Below are 19,246 nucleotides of genomic sequence, written 5' to 3' on the forward strand. Positions count from 1 at the left end.
TAAAAAAATTTCCAGTCTATGTAAAATTATTTTTTTTTTTTAAAGATTTTATTTATTTTATTTTTTGCCCCCAAAGCCCGAGTAGATAGTTGTATGTCATAGCTGCACACCCTTCTAGTTGCTGTATGTGGGACTCGGCCCTAGGATGGACAGAGAAGTGGTGCCTCAACGCGAACCCGGGATCCGAACCCAGGCCGCCAGCATCGCAGCATGCGCACTTAACCACCAAGCCACAGGGCCGGCCCTATGTAAAATTATTTATATGTATACAAAGGGTAAAATAACTTTGAAAGTAGTAAAACCCAGGTAGAGAAAACTCTGAGCAAGTATTAAATTAAAATAAATACACAAAAGCTCTTGAAGAAACAATACTACCTGAGGATTTTAAAATATACAGAAGCATAAGGCAAAAACATAACTGAAAAGAATAAATTCTGGATTCAACTACTAAAATCCCTAAGGATTCCCAAAAGCAGAGATTTTCAGTAATAGATACCAACAAATCAGATATGACCTTTTATAAAAATCAGCACTGTCAATATATACTCCACTTAAAGGTACGCAAGAACAAAGTGGAAGCATTCAGAAATGGAAAGAAAATGACAGAAAAAAAATAGGCAAAATGATACTGCATTTGACTAGTCCTCTTTCAACAAAAATCTCAATGTCTGTTATGTGCTAGGGACTACTCTAGATGCTGGAGTTACAGTAACGAACAAAATGGACAAAAATCTCTGCCGTCATGAAGGTTACATTCCAGTGGAAAAGGGACAAAAGAAATAGACAAAATATGTAGTGTGCTAGATGGTGATTAGTGCTATCCAGAAAAATTGACAGGATTCTCTTGAACAGATTTGCATGCAATTTGTTTTAGCAAATTTGTCACCCCCAAAACCCCTACACAAATACTTCTGTGAAAACTGCATTGTATCTGTTTAACAGACTACACCAAGTCCAAAAAAACATAATTGTGATTTACGATGGTCATAAGTTTTTCTGTTTTAAAATTTTATGGCTTCTCATTTACTTGCAAAAATTAAGCTCCTCAGCTTACAATTTAGCAAATGTACACATGTAAAAGTATACCAACTTAAATATCTGTGACCGATCATTGATTACCTATATTTTTCAAGTTAATATAACACACACAATTTTAGGAACTACAGTGAAGCGAAATCATTTTATGGGCCTAATTTAGATCACCAAAATATGCTTCTAAAACAATTCAGAACTTCAATTCCCTGTCCAACTCTCCCTACCTTAAAAAACAAAAACCCATTCTCCTATTCCTAGATAATCTACAATGGGAGTCTTCTTTATAGAATAAGAAACTGCTGGGAAAGAACCTTGAAGAAAATCATCGAAAGGGGATTTTCATCTGGCCTTCAAGAAATCCTTAAGAAGAAACAACACATTTTCAACAGACTTCATGACCTTTCAAGTGATAAAACAATATCCTGAGTGGAAAACTAATGTGCAAAGCTAATGTTTGGGTCAATCTGAAAAGTCATTTAATTGAAGGCAGTGACTAACCAAGACCACCTGTGCCCAATACACTGATAAATTACAAAGCAAGAAATCCACGGCAGCTCCACTTCATCAACGTCAACTCTCTAAACAACGCTGATCCAAGCAAAAAGGAATAGATATTCAATAGTAAAACAACAAGTAAAAATCTGAGTTGTAGTACTATTATTTCCTAAAGGAAGACCAAACAACAAAAAAAGCATCTTGGTTTTATCTTTTATTAAAAATAATTCTGATGACATGACTTAACAGCAACAGAAAAATAACTTATGCACTAAGAAAAATGGCCAACTTACTAATTAGTGACTGGTTTATATAGTTCTCTAGAAACCCTCCACCGAAACCTATCGAGACTTTGAACTCTTATGTAATGTCTGGCAAAAATCAATATTATCCAGTTGTGTTAGAAAAATCACAGTAATAGGAGAACTATTATTTGCTCACATTTCCCAGAAGTGATTAAAGGAGAATTCTAACACTAGGATAAATAAAATTACTCTGAATCTAAAACTACATTCTGAAATGTTACTCTATCTTTCTGCCTCAAGGCTGAATCCAATTAATGCTTTTGCAAAAGCTTGCAATTAAGTTTGCATGGTTGTCCTGTAATTCTCTGGATGAAAAGCTTGGAAGCTGGCTAAAGATATCAAGAAAGCTGACTGAATGTAGGTGAGCACTGTTCCTTCACAAGCCTATAATTTCAGTAAAAAAATGCAGTCAGTTCTATCAATGATAGTCTATAATACCAATGTCAAACAACTGCTACTAAGTTTCAGGAGCAGGGCCGGCCCGGTGGCACAAGCGGTTAAGTGCATGCGCTCCCGGGGTTCGCCGGTTCGGATCCTGGGGTTGCACCAATGCACTGCTTGGCAAGCCATGCTGTGGTGGTGTCTCATATAAAGTGGAGGAAGATGAGCACAGATGTTAGCCCAGGGCCAGTCTTCTTCAGCAAAAAAAAAAGAGGAAGATTGGCAGACATTAGCACAGGGCTGATCTGCCTCACAAAAAAAAAAAAGTTTCAGGAGCTTAAATCTACTCTGAGCAGGGTTCAACTATCATTTTATGTTACTTTGTGTGTGTGTGTGTGTGCGTGTGTGTGAGGAAGATTAGCCCGGAGCTAACTCTGTTGCCAATCCTCCTCTTTTTGTTGAGGAAGATTGGCCCCGGGGCTAACATCCGTGGCCATCTTCCCCTACTTTATATATGGGACGCCTGCCACAGCATGGCTTGATAAGCAGTGCATGGGTCCAAGCCCAGGATCTGAACCCACAAACCCCGGGCCACTGAAACAGAGTGCACAAACTCAACCACTACACCACTGGGCCGGCCCCTCAGCTATCATTTTAGACTGTCTGTGAAGCTTCATATTCAGCTATATAAATTTAGCAATATAAAGTTTATTCTGATAAAAATTTCTTTTTTCAGTGATTCATAAACTAATCCTGCTGTGTACTCTAATTTACATAAATTGAGATTAAACCATATGATAGTTCTCTAGGGTTTCTAAATCCAAGTTACTCCAGGAAAACAGTAATCAACCATTTGTGGCAATTCAATACATTAACAAGTCTTAAAGAACTAATGACAAAGAAAAAAGTTAGCAAAAAGTAAGTTCAATTTATGGCCAAAAAAACTGGAGTAAATTACACCTGTATCTAATAGTGTTAGGCTAGTAACACTACACTTTCTAAAAATGAGATTAAAAATCAGACCCACTAGGCCTAGCTTATTGCAAAAGACTAAATGAATTAAGGGTCCAGATAGTGCTCTCTGCACTTTTCTTGTAGAATCACATCATCTATATTAATAATGTCAGTAATAGTACCAATACTATTATTGCTCTTACATGTCTTCCAAAGTGTTCACAACACTTTCCTTAATTCTGTAATCAGATAGAATACACCTTAGGAAGTAGATAAGGGCAGGGGAAGAAAAAGCTGCCAAAGACTGTACAACAAGCCAGCTGAATAACCAAACTCTGAAATGATCTTTTTAAATCAATATCCAAAGACAAAGCATAATTCTGGTATAGTACAGCTAATAACTGCTGACCTAAGAAAAGTTATAAAAATTAAATTACTGTGGAGTTGTTATGATCATTCCTTCCGTCTGATCATTTTTAAAAAGAAATAGAAGTAGTTTAAAATCATAGTGCTATTACATTGCAAGGACAAAAGACAGTCGGAATGCACTCTTAAACTGCCCAAACCGCTCCTTCCAACAAGAGGATGATGAGACCTTTATCTCGGTTTACCTCTGAGAAAACAGATGCATCTCTATGAAATCATGGCAAAGATTACTCGATTTCTTACTTATGATAAAAATGATTCTTTCTTCCAAATCTTTTATCTTTAAAAAAAGTAATGTAAATCTGAAAAGGATTTCTTGTCATCAAAGCAAGAATATAGTACTCAATTATAAATTCTACAAAGCTTTAGAACTCTTGGGCAGTTGCTCAAAATCTTTTCATACACTCCTGAGATTTACCCTAAAATGAGATTAGAAGGTAGATTTGAAAGGATTTATCATATCTGCCTCTTTAATTTGAAAAGAGCTTACAAGCTTTTAAAAATATTTTTAAATGGAGTTTATTCCCCCTTTAAAATGTTATATTTTGGGCCGGCCCCGTGGCTTAGCGGTTAAGTGCACGCGCTCCGCTACTGGAGGCCCGGGTTCGGATTCCGGGCGCACACCGACCGACACACTGCTTGTCCGGCCGTGCTGAGGCCGCGTCCCACATACAGCAACTAGCAGGATGTGCAACTATGACACACAACTATCTACTGGGGCTTTGGGGAAAAAAAAAAAGGAGGAGGATTGGCAATAGATGTTAGCTCAGAGCCGGTCTTCCTCAGCAAAAAGAGGAGGATTAGCATGGATGTTAGCTCAGGGCTGATCTTCCTCACACACACACACAAAAAAGTTATATTTTATTCAGTAAAATATATATAATCAATATGCAAGCTTTAAGCTTAAAAATAAAATAAAATCTTGAAACCTATGTGCACTGGTATATGTCTACATGGACACAAGTTTTGAAGACCTTTTCATGAATTTATGCAAGAACTGGCTACTTTGACACAAGGAAAAGGCCGTTTTCACTCGCTGCTAATATAAGTCACTAGGATACCTGACAAAGCATTCAGACTCAGTGTTCAACTTAGGGAAAGATATTCAAAGGGTTTAAAAACATCAATAATCCCTATCCTATAATAACTTTCCATATCTCATAGCCCAGTAAATCATACCCAACTCAAGATAAAAGGATATGCTTATCCACTGAGATTTGAACACGTCCTGGAAATACATGAAGAATTATGAGACACAGATAATACTAGCACAACTATCAACACAGACTTTTAGAGGTATATTTAGCGTGGAGGCTAGGAAATAGACTAATTTTTCAAGATTCTTTCTTGCCCTAATTGAAGAAGGATTAAAGGTGCATAGAATGATTCAGAAAATAGTCAGTGCTAAACATTCTCTTTATCTGATCCTTGCAGATAACTGTAATTGACCAACTATGAGGCAACGGACTCTCACTCACCACTGCAATCAACCACAAGTCAATGTAGCTTTTCTACCTTTCCTCCTCTACTATATCTGCAAAATCTCACCCTGTGAAACTCATCACAACAGTGAAGTCAAGCCCCCTATAAATCTTCTGAGAATACAATTCTTCAAAGGCATTTGACTATGAGGAATTCTCCCTTACTTTACACCACACCTGCTTTAGGTTGTAAACCATATGGAATATATTATACTTATACTAACTACTCTTCAATAACTTCAGAAAGCAATTCTAAATTTTTAATGCAGCCTGTAATGCACATGCTTTGAACACAGGTTTTCTTAGCAATTCTTGCTTCTTCACTGACTCAAGGCAGCTAAAATTAGCTTTTGTATATCATTTCTAATCTGAATTCCAGTTTTTTCCTACACAAGTTGCTGGGCAACAGGTAGGGTCTGCAATCTTAGCAAATGATATTCCACTCATCTGTTACAGCAGAGTGTTTATATTAAATTAGGTGCTTTTCTGTTCTTTGAGAGCTACCAGCAGGACTCGCTCGCTAACATGCAACTGTTGCTTAAAAACCTGGGCCATTCAAAATTTGGACATTTCAGATAATTTTTTTTCCACACAGGATAGTTTTTAAATTTAATAGTGTTGACTCTGAGAAAGTAAAAACTAATGAGAAACAATACTCCTTGAAAACACTGGGTTAGTTTATAAAAGACAAAAAAATTAAAATGAACACTGGTGTTCAGAAGAAATTCCAGGAAAGAAAAAAACAACGCTACATGCTTCCTTTTATCCAACTCATTAAAAATAAGACAATGTCAATCTTGGCCTCACTATCTTAAACAAACGCAATATTCTTTGAATTGAGGTCATACATAAGACATCTAAACATGTAGGATCCTACATCCTGAAACCAGGTTAGGAAAAAAATGTTTGCAGAGATGGAAATCCAGATTCCACTAGGAATTCTCTCAACAAAAAGATAAGACTCGGAGAAAGTGTGTACAGAAAAATAAATACAAACAAATATTTGTTATCTTTGTGGTTGTTGGTGATTTTTGTTTTCGGTTCTTTTTTGTTATTGTTATGGTTAGCAAGTAAAACAAAAAACATTCTATTATCAATAACGTTAAACATGAAAAAAAAAAACCACTGAAAGTAACCAGGATAGGAAATTATAGCAAAGCAGAAATTTAATCTAAAGTCTTAAGCTAACACTCTTTATATAAGGCAGCAAACCCTCCTGAGACAGAAAACTATTAGCAATTTCAAAAGTCAAACATTTGTACATAGGAATAACAGAAAAGTATTGCCATAAAACATATGCATGACTTTAGAAATCTAAAGAAAGAAAGAATACGACTGTCACCACTCTAGTACTTGTATCATATTCCAAGACAGTGGAAACATACGATGATCCAAGTTGAACTATTTAGGCAATGTCAGTGCTCACTTTCTTCACTATCTAATCCCAATAATTGAGGCTTAATGGTAAAAAAAAAAAAAAAAAATGAAAAAGTTATTTGATAAAACTGAGAATAGAATAAACATAATTGTTAAAATTATATGTGAACATACTACATTTAAAATTTTAGTATACTCAGCTATTAAAATCTATGAATTAGAAATAAAATTGAAATCCAAATTATAAATATTTTGAACAGATTTAAAAGCACTATTTTCTAATCCTTTTATCCACATGCAGAAAATGTGATAAGATTTTGCTACGATGCTTCATGTTCCCAATTATACACAGTGAAAAACTTTTCATGAATTCAAAGTTTTCAAAAATAAACACATGTAACTTAATTTAAAGTCCTCATGGTGGAATTTACCGTCTTGTGACCGTTCTGGCAGGCCACATGCAGCGCTGTCTGCCCCATCGCGTCCTCAACATCAACGTCACTGACGTGCTGTACAAGGTCATGAAGTAGTTCCGTCCGCCCATTCACAGCCAGCCAGTGTATCTGTGTAGCCATTTAGTTACTTAACATTTGTGCAAGAGTGTTTCATATAAAAACAGCAGATAAATAATGCTATTATTTCTCAGCTGTAAACATGATATGCATACTAAAGATTAAAATTAAAATTTAAGCCCATATACTTTTTTCCTATATTTTTAACAGGGGAAAAATACACATCAAGATGTAGGTTACACCAGCAGGTATTCAAAATCAAGTACTTCATGGTTCAAAGTAATTAAGTATCCTAGACTTAGGATGACCAAATACTCTGCTTCTTAGATGACCCTGGGCTCTATACATGGCTTGTCTCTAGAAAAAAGATAATGGATATTTTTCCTTTCCCAGAACCAAACATAACTTAAAAAGTAATTAACACAGTAGATGTCATATTCTTTACTTCCGGTATTTTACAAGTCATGCATGTATCATACATAAATAATAAAATACACAGGGAAAATAAAAAATATAAAACACCTGTACCTCTACCACTCAAAGATAATCAATGTTAAAACTTTGGACTATACTATCCAGGCATTTTTTATTTGACTTTTTTCCATTAAAAAAATATATCATAAAACATCTGTTTTAAAATGGCAGCTTGAACACATGCATCGGCTTCTACTTCTTCCCCAATCACCACTGAAACGACAGTAGAGAGCACTTTTTCTTAAAGGACAGACCCATTAAAATAAAGAAAAGGAGAGAATACAATAGCAACAAACCTTGAAAGCTGGAAGCTTTTGTTTGACTTGTCAGAACCAAAAGCTGAATCCTAAACCAGTAGCACAGAAAGCCAAGAAGGAAGGTGACTCACATCACAGACCTCCCAAAAGGCTCAAGAATCGGCAGTAAGCACCCTGCACCTCCTGAAGTAGGGGTGAATGTGGGACTAAAAACTGACCAGTTGAAAGTTTATCTAGTAAGATTCAGACCCTAGATCCCCATCCCTCCCCAACTCTGCAAGGCCAGTAACCGTCCCTCTCCAATCTGACAGAACCCAAGAGGCTTGAAAACAAAGAGTCTCTAGATAAGAGACACCAGGCACATTGAAACAAGAATATCACATTGAAAAAGAGAGACGAAGTGCAAGTTTACACACAGAATATTGAAATCCCAAACCATTCTCCTCTACCCAGCATCCAGAAAGCTAACATGCTCCTGGCAGTTGGAAGAGCTTTCTCAGAGGAACGTGACCAGCTCAGGAGTAAATGCCTAAAGAAACTGACATCAGGGAGGATTCTGAGGACAAATGCCCAAGCAGACACCCTACACTGAAGTCCACAGTGAACAAACCTCACCCACTCAGACAGAGCTTTCAGATAGCTTTTTCCTGTTCCACCAAACGTCTGACAAATGCATCTAATTTGAAAGACAAAATACAAAATAAAAAAGCAAAACAGAGGAGAAGAGGAGCTACCAATATTCAAGAAAACAACTTCAAAAGAAAAAACTAGGGGTTGGCCCAGTGCCATAGTGGTTAAGTACGCACGTTCCACTTCAGTGGCCCAGGGTTCTCGGGTTCAGATCCCGGGCACAGACCGAGGCACCACGTATCAAGCCATGCTGTGGCAGAGTCCCATATAAAGTAGAGGAAGATGGGCACGGATGTTAGCCCAGGGCCAGTCTTCCTCGGCAAAGAGGAGGACTGGCAATGGATGTTAGCTCAGGGCTAATCTTTCTCACACACACACACAAAAACACTCTATGTAATACTCTCAGAGAACATACTGACTGCATCCTTGAAACAAGAACAGGAGACGACCTTTGTAAAAGGACAGTGCCAAAAAAAAAAGAAGAATTCTTGGAAATTAATATTATGATAGAGACCTGCAAACTCAAAGGAAGATTTAGAAGATAACATTGAGGAAGTCTCTAGAAATCACAAAAAGACAAAGAAATGGAGAAACAAGAGAAAAGATAAAACAATTAAAAGGCTAGCCCAAGAGGTCCAATATTCAAAGAATAGGAATTCAAAAAGGAGGGAACAGGGAAAACAGAGGAGTAGAAATCATCAAAGAAATAATTTATGAAAATTTCTCATGAGTTCCCATTACATGAGTTTCCAGGTTGACAGAGCCTCAGTATTATCCAGCCAAATGGATAAAATTAATCCAAACCAAGACATATAATCATGAAATTTTAGAACTCTCAGGACAAAGTATAATCTCTAAGTTTCTAAACAGAAAAAAACAGGTTTCACAAAAGCAGTCAAGAATCAAAATGGCAGCAAACTTCAAAACTGAAAGCTAGAGGATGACAAAGCAATGCTTGCAAAATTCTAGGGGAAAACAATGTCCAGCCTAGAATTTTATTGTCATCTAAATTATCAATTACATAATCAGACAGACTCAAAGACTCAAGCAATATTCAGTCATGCAAAGCATCAACAAATTTACCTCCCATGCACCCTTTCTCAGTTAACTACTAGAAGATGTGCTACAGCAAAGTGACAGAATAGTAATCAGGAAACACAGACACAGAACCTATATAACAAAGAACACAAAACAAGAGACAGGCAAAAGGAATCTCCAGGATGATGAAGAGACATTCCAAACAACTGTGAAGCAGGCCTGGAAATCAACCAATCCGGCTTAGACAGAAGTCTCCATAAGAGACTCCTTCCAAACTCATCAAGATGAAAGGCAATGAATATATATTATAAGGATACTTACAAAGCTCAGGGAAAGTGTGGTAATGAATTAATAATAAGTACTTAGAAAACTTTTAAAAAAGTTTTTAAAGCTGCAATATGGCAAGAAACAGAAATAAAAGATATACAGATTGGAAAGGAAAAGATAAAACTCCCTCTATTTGCAGATGACATGAGTGTCCACTTGGAAAATCCCAAGGAATCTACAAAAACTCCTAGAACTAACAAGTGAGTTCAACAAGGTTGCAGGATACATAATCAACACATAAAAAGCAATCACATTTCTATATACTATCAGTGAACACGCAGAAACTGAAATTAAAAACATAATACCATTTACAATTGTTCCAAAGAAAACGAAACACTTAGCTAGGCACTTAAAATATGCACAAGATCTGGGGGCCGGCCCAGTGGCGCAGCGGTTAAGTGTGCAGGCTCCACTGCAGCTGCCCGGGATTCGCCGGTTCGGATCCCAGGTGCACACCGACACACCGCTGATCAAGCCACGCTGTGGCGGCATCCCATATAAAATAGACGAAGATGGGCATAGACGTTAGCCCAGGGCCAATTTTTCTCAGCAAAAAAGAGGAAGATTAACATCGGATGTTAGCTCAAGGCTGATCTCCTCACAAAAAATATATATATATATATGCACAAGATCTGTATGCTCAACAGTACAAAATGCTGCAAGAAATAAAAAAGCTAAATAAATGGGGAGACATCTTGTGTTTATAGACTGAAAGACTCAACACAGTCAAGATGTCAATTCTCCCCAAACTGATCTATAGGTTTAATGCAATTCCCATAAAAATCCCAGCAAGGTTTTTTGCCATAGACAAGCTTATTCTCAAATTTATGTGGAAAGGCAAAAGAACCAGAACAGCTAACACAGTCTTGACAAAGAAAAATAAAGTGAGTGGAATTACTCAACCTGATCTTAAGGCTTACTATATAGCTACAGTAATCAAGACAGTATGGTATTGCCAAAGGGACAGACAGAGATCAGTGGGAAAGAACTGAAGACAGAGAAATAAGCCCACACAAACATGCCAAACAGATTTTTGAGAAAGATGCAAAACCAATTTCATGCAGGAAGGACAGCCTTTTTGACAAACAGTGCTAGAGTAATTGGACTTCATAGGCAAAAAAATGAACCTTGACTTAAGCGTCACATCTTACACAAATATTAGCTCAAAACAGATCATAGACAGATGTTAAATGCAAAATTATAAAACTTTTTGAAAGAAGATAGGAGAAAATCTTCAGGATCTAGGCAAAGGGTTCTTAAACTTGATACCAAAAGCATAATCCATAAAAAGAAAAACTGATATTGGACTTCATCAAAATTTAAAACTTTTGTACTACAAAAGATCCTGTTAAGAGTTTAAAAAGGCAAACTAAAGACTGGGAGAAAATATTTGCAAACCACATACCTAAACAAAGGACTAGTATCTTCAATATATAAAGAATTCTCAAAACCCAATACGAAAATGGGCAAATGACATGAACTGACATCTCACATAAGAGGATATACAGGTGGCAAAAAAGCATATGAAAAGATTTTCAACAACATTAGCAATTAGGCAAAGCAAATTAAAACCACAACGATATCACTACACACCTATCATAATGGCTAAAATAAACAACAGTGACAATACCAAACGTGAGGTGAGGATGCTGAAAAACTAGATCACTCATGGGGCTGGCCCAGTGGCGTAGCGGTTAAGCGCGCACGCTGCACTGCAGCGGCCCAAGGGTTCGCAGGCTGGGATCACGGGCGCGCACCGACACACCGCCTGTCAAGCCATGCTGTGACAGCATCCCATATAAAGTGGAGGAAGATGGGCACAGACGTTAGCCCAGGGCCAATCTTCCTTACCAAAAAGAGGAGGATTGGCATCGGATGTTAGCTCAGAGCTGATCTTCCTCACAAAAAAAACAAACAAACAAACACTAGATCACTTATATGTTGCTGGTGTGGATATAAAATGATACAGCCATTCTGGAAAAGTTAGGCAGTGCATTTTAAAACTAAACACGAAACTACCATACAACCTAGCAACTGTATTCCTGGGCATTTATTCCAGAGAAATGAAAACCTTTATGTTCAAACAAAAACCTGCATGCTAATGTTTATGTTTATAGAAGCTTTATTCACAATAGACCCAAATGGGAAACGACCCAGAAGTCCTTCAACAGGTGGATGGTTAAACAAACAGTGGTACATCTACACCAAAGAATACTAATCAGCAACATAAAGGAATGAACTACTGATATACACAATAACTTAGATCAATGCCCAGGTAATACGATGGCATACAGACGCCAACCCCAAAAGGTTCCATACAGTATGATTCCATTTATACAACATTCTTGAAATGACAAAATTCAAGAAATGGAGAACAGATTAGTGGTTGCCTGGGATTAGGCAAGGGGTGGAGGGGAGGAAAGGTGTGGTTATAAAAGAAGAACAAAACAAGACATCTTTGTGGAGGTGGAAATGTTCAGAACAGTGATTGTGGTAGTGGACACACGGACCTACACAGGTACTAAAACTGTATAAAACTTAATATACATACATACACACAGGTAAAACTGGGTACAAGTAAACAAGTAAAACCAGGGAAATCTGAGTAAGACAGATTGTATCAATGCCAATATCCTGGTCATGGTACTATACTACAACTTTGTAAACTGTTATCATTGAGGGAAACTGGGCAAAATATACAGCAGATTTCTCTGTAGCATTTATTAGAACTGCATACGAATCTACAATTATTTCAATTTTTTAAAATGCAATTATTAACTACATGAAAAGCAAAATGCTGTGTAAGAAAGAAAAGTAACTATAGCAAAGTACTTGGCCTAACTATGAAAAGTTTTTATAGAGTTAAAAAATGAAAACACTGAAAAGTGACCTAAGTAAAATTATACCATATGAAGGGTGTGAGGGAAATGTGCTGGGACTTGACAGGATAAGGGGAGGAGGCTGAAAGAGCAAAAACCTTATCTTCCGAAAAGTCAACAAGTGACGCCTAAAGCTGAAAAATCAAAAAGTAACAATAGTAGCATGTTATTTAGATAAAGAGAAACAAAATATTTAAACCAATTAACATACTTGAGGTGACTACTGAGTGAGAAGTTTGAGGTTGGGGAGGAAAATCAAGAGAACGTTTTCTTTCGGGGGGAGGGTATCATAAGGTAGATGGATATTTATTTGAGGTATAATGCCATACAATTCACCTATTTAAAGTACACAAATTACTGGTTTTTAGTATATTCACAGACTTATGCAATCATCACCACAATCAATTTTATTTATTTTTTTATTTAGTTTTCCCCCAAAGCCCGGGTAGATAGCTGTATGTCACAGCTGCACATCCTTCCAGTTGCTGCACGTGGGACGTGGCCTCAGCATGGCCGGAGAAGCGGTGCGTCGGTGCGCGCCGGGATCCGAACCCGGGCCGCCAGCAGCGGAGCGCGAGCACTTAACCGCTAAGCCACGGGGCCGGCCCGACCACAACCAATTTTAGAACATTACATTTCCCCCAAAAGAAACCCTGTACTCATTAGCAGTCACTGCCCATATCCTCCATTTCCTCCAGATACATAAGGTGCAAGTCTCACTCTGACTTTGCCACCTGAGTAAAATAAGTCCCCACCGCCTTCAGTATTTCTTCCTGATGTTCTTTTGCTTTGTTCTCATAGAACTCTGTTATAGGCAATGAATTCTTTGAGAGTAGCTGGGAGATGGTATAGAGTGACATAAACAAATATTCCATCACTCCTATTGCCTCACTTTTATAATTTTGCTGAGTTCAGAACAAACGAACTCAGGTCTAAATACCTCACCCCTAAGAGCAATATAAATAAGGCAGGGAAAAGTCTACAAACCCGTCATGAGTTTATGGTGCTGAATGATGGAGCCTTTGCTGATACTAATATTTTGAATTCTTCTTTTGTTTGACTCTACCCCCACCCCAACCTTGACAATGTGCCTTGGCAACATTCAGGATGAGTGAGCATAAAACATACTTCGTTCAAAAAGTGATGGAAGAGTGATGTTGAAGAGCATCACACGCTCAAATGGAGCATGCTCTCTTTCATCTCCAAGCCTTTGCCAATCTATTCCATAGAGCTAGAACTCTCTTCCCCACTCCCACTCCCAACTCCACAAACACCACTTTCACAGTCTAACTTTTATTTGTCCCTTCGGCCTCAGCTCACGTAATGCTTCCCTGGGATGCCTCCTCCAACGCCCTAGGTGAGGATGGGTCCCCTGCTATGACTGCCATAGCCTCTCCTTCTCCTATGTTAACATTGATTACACTGTGTCACCATTGCCTGTTGACTTTCCTATCTTCCTTGGAAGTCTGGGACAACTAGGACCAGGACAGTCATATTCACTGCTCTATCCCCACACCAACAAAGTGCCAAGCACACAGTAGGTATTCAAGAAATTCCTGTTGAAAGAACAAATGAATGAAGAAACATGAGGAGTCCTTTGTGAGGGTGACCAGCCTAGGAAACACGCAGTTAACAGTACTCTCTTTTTGTAAGAAAAATCCTGGGGCTCTTGGCTCTCTAATGAAGGTTCCCTCTATCTCAGGAGCCCCTGGCTTTACTGCCGCACATGTTTGGTGGCAACTACTCAATTCTGCAGCAACACATTTCCACCTCCCCAGCTGATGCAGTCACTGGGTTCGGCTACTGAATCAATCCCACCATGGTGGTCTGGGACTAGGCAGGAACATGCTTGGGGGCCAGAGCGGTTTCCAAATGGAGGAGGCACACCACACCACTCAGAGCCACAGGAGAGAGCACCCAGGTTGATCCCAGGCAGAAAGAGTAGAGATTGTTTTTCTATAATAAGCTTTGTAGAATCATTTGACTCTTTAAATATATGCACGAATAATTTTTTATTTATTTTTTATTTTTTTATCAGTCATTTATTTTTTAATTTTTTGTTTATTGCAGTAACATTGGTTTATAACATTGTAAAAATTTCAGGTGTACATGATTATACTTCTATTTCTGCATAGATTACATCATGTTCACCACCAAAATACTAATTACAACCCATCACCACACACATGTACCGAATTATCCCTTTCACCCTCCTCCCTCCTCCCTTCCCCTCTGGTAACCACCAATCCAATCTCTGTCCCTATGTGTTTGTTTATTGTTGTTATTATCTACTACTTAATGAAGGAAATCATATAGTATTTGACCTTCTCCCTCTGACTTATTTCACTTTGCGTTATACCCTCAATGTCCATCCATGTTGTCACAAATGGCTGGATTTCATCGTTTCTTATGGCTGAGTAGTATTCCATTGTGTATATATACCACATCTTCTTTATCCATTCGTCCCTTGATGGGCACTTAGGTTGCTTCCAAGTCTTGGCTATTGTGAATAACGCTGCAATGAACACAGGGGTGCATGTACCTTTACAAATTGGTGTTTTCAAGTTCTTTGGATAAATACCCAGCAGTGGAATAGCTGGATCATATGGTAGTTCTATCCTTGATTTTTTGAGGAATCTCCACACTGTTTTCCATAGTGGCTGCACCAGTTTGCACTCCCACCAGCAGTGTATGAGAGTTCCCTTCTCTCCACATCCTCTCCAACACATGTTGTTTCCTGTCTTGTTAATTATAGCCATTCTGACAGGCGTGAGGTGATATCTCATTGTAGTTTTGATTTGCATTTCCCTGATAGTTAGTGATTTTGAACATCTTTTCATGTGTCTGTTGGCCATCTGTATATCTTCTTTGGAGAAATGTCTGTTCAGGTCTTTTGCCCATTTTTTAATTGGGTTGGTAGTTTTTTTGTGGTTGAGATGCATGAGTTCTTTATATATTTTGGAGATTAAGCCCTTATCAGATGTATGGTTTGCAAATATCTTCTCCCAATTGTTAGGTTGTCTTTTCGTTTTGTTGATTGTTTCCTTTGCTGTGCAGAAGCTTTTTAGTTTGATGTAGTCCCATTTGTTTATTTTTTCTATTGTTTCTCTTGCCCAGTCAGACATGGTGTTTGAAAAGATGTTGCTAAGACCAATGTCGAAGAGCATACTGCCTATGTTTTCTTCTAGAAGTTTCAGAGTTTCAGGTCTTACATTCAAGTCTTTAATCCATTTGGAGTTAATTTTTGTGTATGGTGTAAGGTAAAGGTCTACTTTCATTTTTTTGCATGTGGCTATCCAGTTTTCCCAACACCATTTGTTGAAGAGACTTTCTTTTCCCCATTGTATGTTCTTGGCTTCTTTGTCAAAGATTAGCTGTCCATAGATGTGTGGGTTTATTTCTGGGCTTTCGATTCTATTCCATTGATCTGTGTGTCTGTTTTTGTGCCAGTACCATGCTGTTTTGGTTACTATAGCTTTGTAGTATATTTTGAAATCAGGGAGTGTGATACCTCCAGCTTTGTTCTTTTTTCTCAGGATTCCTTTAGCTATTTGGGGTCTTTTGTTGTTCCATATAAATTTTAGGATTCTTTGTTCTATTTCTGTGAAAAATGTTGTTGGAACTTTGATAGGGATTGCGTTGAATCTATAGATGGCTTTAGGAAGCATGGACATCTTAACTATGTTAATTCTTCCAATCCAAGAGCACGGAATATCTTTCCATTTCTTTGTGTCTTCTTCAATTTCTTTCAGAAATGTTTTATAGTTTTCGGTGTACAGCTCTTTCACCTCTTTGGTTAAGTTTATTCCTAGGTATTTTATTCTTTTTGTTGCAATTGTAAATGGGATGGTATTCTGAATTTCTCTTTCTGCTACTTCGTTGTTAGTGTACAGAAATGCAACTGATTTTTGTATGTTGATTTTGTATCCTGCAACTTTACCGTATTCATTTATTACTTCTAAAAGTTTTCTGGTGGATTCTTTAGGGTTTTCTATATATAAAATCATGTCATCTGCAAATAGTGACAGTTTCACTTCTTCCTTTCCAATTTGGATCCCTTTTATTTCTTTTTCTTGCCTGATTGCTCTGGCTAGGACTTCCAGTACTATGTTAAATAGGAGTGGTGACAGTGGGCATCCTTGTCTGGTTCCTGTTCTTAGAGGGATAGCTTTCAGTTTTTCACCATTGAGGATGATATTAGCTGTGGGTTTGTCATATATGGTCTTTATTATGTTGAGGTACTTTCCTTCTATACCCATTTTATTCAGAGTTTTTATCATAAATGGATGCTGTATCTTGTCAAATGCTTTCTCTGCATCTATTGAGATGATCATGTGATTTTTATTCTTCATTTTATTAATGTGGTGTATCACACTGATTGATTTGCGAATGTTAAACCATCCCTGCATACCTGGAATAAATCCCACTTGATCGTGGTGTATAATCTTTTTAACGTATTGTTGTATGTGATTTGCTAGTATTTTGTTGAGGATTTTTGCATCGATGTTCATCAGTGATATTGGCCTGTAATTTTCTTTTTTTGTGTTGTCCTTGTCTGGTTTTGGTATCAGGGTAATGTCAGCTTCGTAGAATGAGTTAGGGAGCTTCCCCCCCTCCTCAATTTTTTGGAAGAGTTTGAGAAGGATAGGTATTAAGTCTTATTTGAATGTTTGGTAGAATTCACCAGGGAACCCATCTGGTCCTGGACTTTTATTTTTGGGGAGGTTTGTGATTACTGTTTCGATCTCCTTACGGTGATTGGTCTATTCAAATTCTCTAGTTCTTCTTGATCCAGTTTTGGAAAGATGTATGATTCTAAGAATTTATCCATTTCTTCCAGATTGTTGAATTGGTTGGCATATAGCTTTTCATAGTATTCTCTTATAATCTTTTGTATTTCTGAGGTGTCTGTTGTAACCTCTCCTCTTTCATTTCTGATTTTACTTATTTGTGCCTTCTCTCTTTTTTTCTTGGTGAGTCTAGCTAAAGGTTTGTCAATTTTATTGATCTTTTCAAAGAACCAGCTCTTGGTTTTATTAATTTTTTCTATTGGTTTTGGCCTCTATTTCATGTATTTCTGCTCTGATTTTTATTATTTCCCTTCTTCTACTGATTTTGGGCTTTGTTCTTCTTTTTCCAGTTCCTTTAGGTGCATTGTTAGATTGTTTATTTGAGATTTTTCTTGTTTGTTGAGATAGGCCTGTATTGCTATAAACTTCCCTCTTAGAACTGCTTTTGCTGCATCCCATAAATTCTGGCATGTCGTATTTTCATTTGTCTCCAGGTATTTTTTGATTTCTTCTTTGATTTCTTCGTTGACCCAGTCGTTGTTCAGTAGCATTTTGTTTAATCTCCACGTATTTGTGGCTTTTCTGATTTTCTTCCTATAGTTGATTTCTAGTTTCATACCGTTGTGGTCAGAAAAGATGCTTGGTATTATTTCAATCTTCTTAAATTTATGGAGACTTGTTTTGTGGCCTAATATGTGATCAATCCTGGGGAATGTTCCATGTGCATTTGAAAAGAACGTGTATTCTTCGGTTTTTGGATGGAATGCTCTGTATATATCTACTAGGTCCATCTGTTCTAGTGTGTCGTTTAAGGCCAATGTTTCCTTATTAATCTTCTGTTTGGATGATCTATCCGTTGGTGTAAGTGGAGTGTTAAAGTCCCCTATTATTATTGTGTTACTGTCTATTTCTCTTTTTATGTCTGTTAATAATTGCTTTATATATTTAGGTGCACCTACATTGGGTGCCTAGATATTTACAAGTGTTATATCCTCTTGTTGGATTGTCCCCTTGATCATTATGTAATGCCCTTCTTTATCTCTTTTTACAGCTTTTGTTTTAAAGTCTATTTTGTCTGATATGAGTACTGCTACCCCAGCTTTCTTTTCATTGCCATTTGTGTGGAGTATCTTTTTCCATCCCTTCACTTTCAGTTTGTGAGTGTCTTTAGGTCTGAAGTGTGTCTCTTGTATGCAGCATATATATGGGTCTTGTTTTTTTACCCAGTCAGCCACCCTATGCCTTTTAATTGGAGCATTTAGTCCATTGACATTTAAAGTAGCTATTGATAAGTATGTACTTACTGCCATTTTTTAACTTTTTTTTTTTTCTCAGTTTTAGTCCTTCTCTGTTCCTTTCTTCTATACAGAATTGATGGTCACTTTAGTTTGACCTCTGTCTGAAAGCTGTACTCTTTAACTCCCCTCCTCCCTCATGTTTTTGATATCATATCTAACCTCTTTTTGTGCATTTGTATCCATTACGTTCTTATCATGGAAATAGACAATTTTTCCTATTTGTGGTCTTCTCTTTTCCCCTTAAATCAGTCCCTTGAACATTTCTTGTAGCACTGGTTTCTTGGTGACAAACTCCTTTAATTTTTGCTTGTCTGGGAAATTTTTGATCTCTCCTTCCATTTTGAATGATAACCTTGCTGGGTAGAGTATTCTTGGCTGTAAGTTTTTTCCTTTTAGCACTTTAAATATATCGTGCCATTCTCTTCTAGCCTGTAAGGTTTCTGCAGAGAAGTCAGCTGATAGCCTTATGGGGTTTCCTTTGTATGTAACTTGACATTCTCTTGCGGCTTTTAGGATTCTCTCTTTAATTCTGGACATTTTGATTATGATGTGTCTTGGTGTGGGCCTCTTTGGGTTTATCTTGTTTG

General features: G+C 37.4%; 1 protein-coding gene across 6 annotated transcripts in view; it reads right to left on the reverse strand.

Annotated features, from left to right (window-relative positions):
• Positions 1–19,246, reverse strand: part of HACE1 (HECT domain and ankyrin repeat containing E3 ubiquitin protein ligase 1) — a 112,879-nt gene that overhangs the window by 76,050 nt on the left and 17,583 nt on the right. For 4 of the 6 annotated variants that reach the window (XM_087443932.1, XM_087443930.1, XM_087443928.1 and 1 more), the window contains exon 6: positions 6,886–7,017. The exons of the other annotated variants lie outside the window; for them this stretch is intronic. In XM_087443932.1, the coding sequence (XP_087300058.1) occupies positions 6,886–7,017 (132 nt within the window). The remainder of the gene's footprint in view (positions 1–6,885; positions 7,018–19,246) is intronic. 6 annotated transcript variants of the gene reach the window in all.

Source organism: Ceratotherium simum, chromosome 19, assembly GCF_057802395.1.
Source record: "Ceratotherium simum simum isolate JZ-2026a chromosome 19, ASM5780239v1, whole genome shotgun sequence".
In the NCBI taxonomy this organism is placed as follows: Eukaryota; Metazoa; Chordata; class Mammalia; order Perissodactyla; family Rhinocerotidae; genus Ceratotherium; species Ceratotherium simum.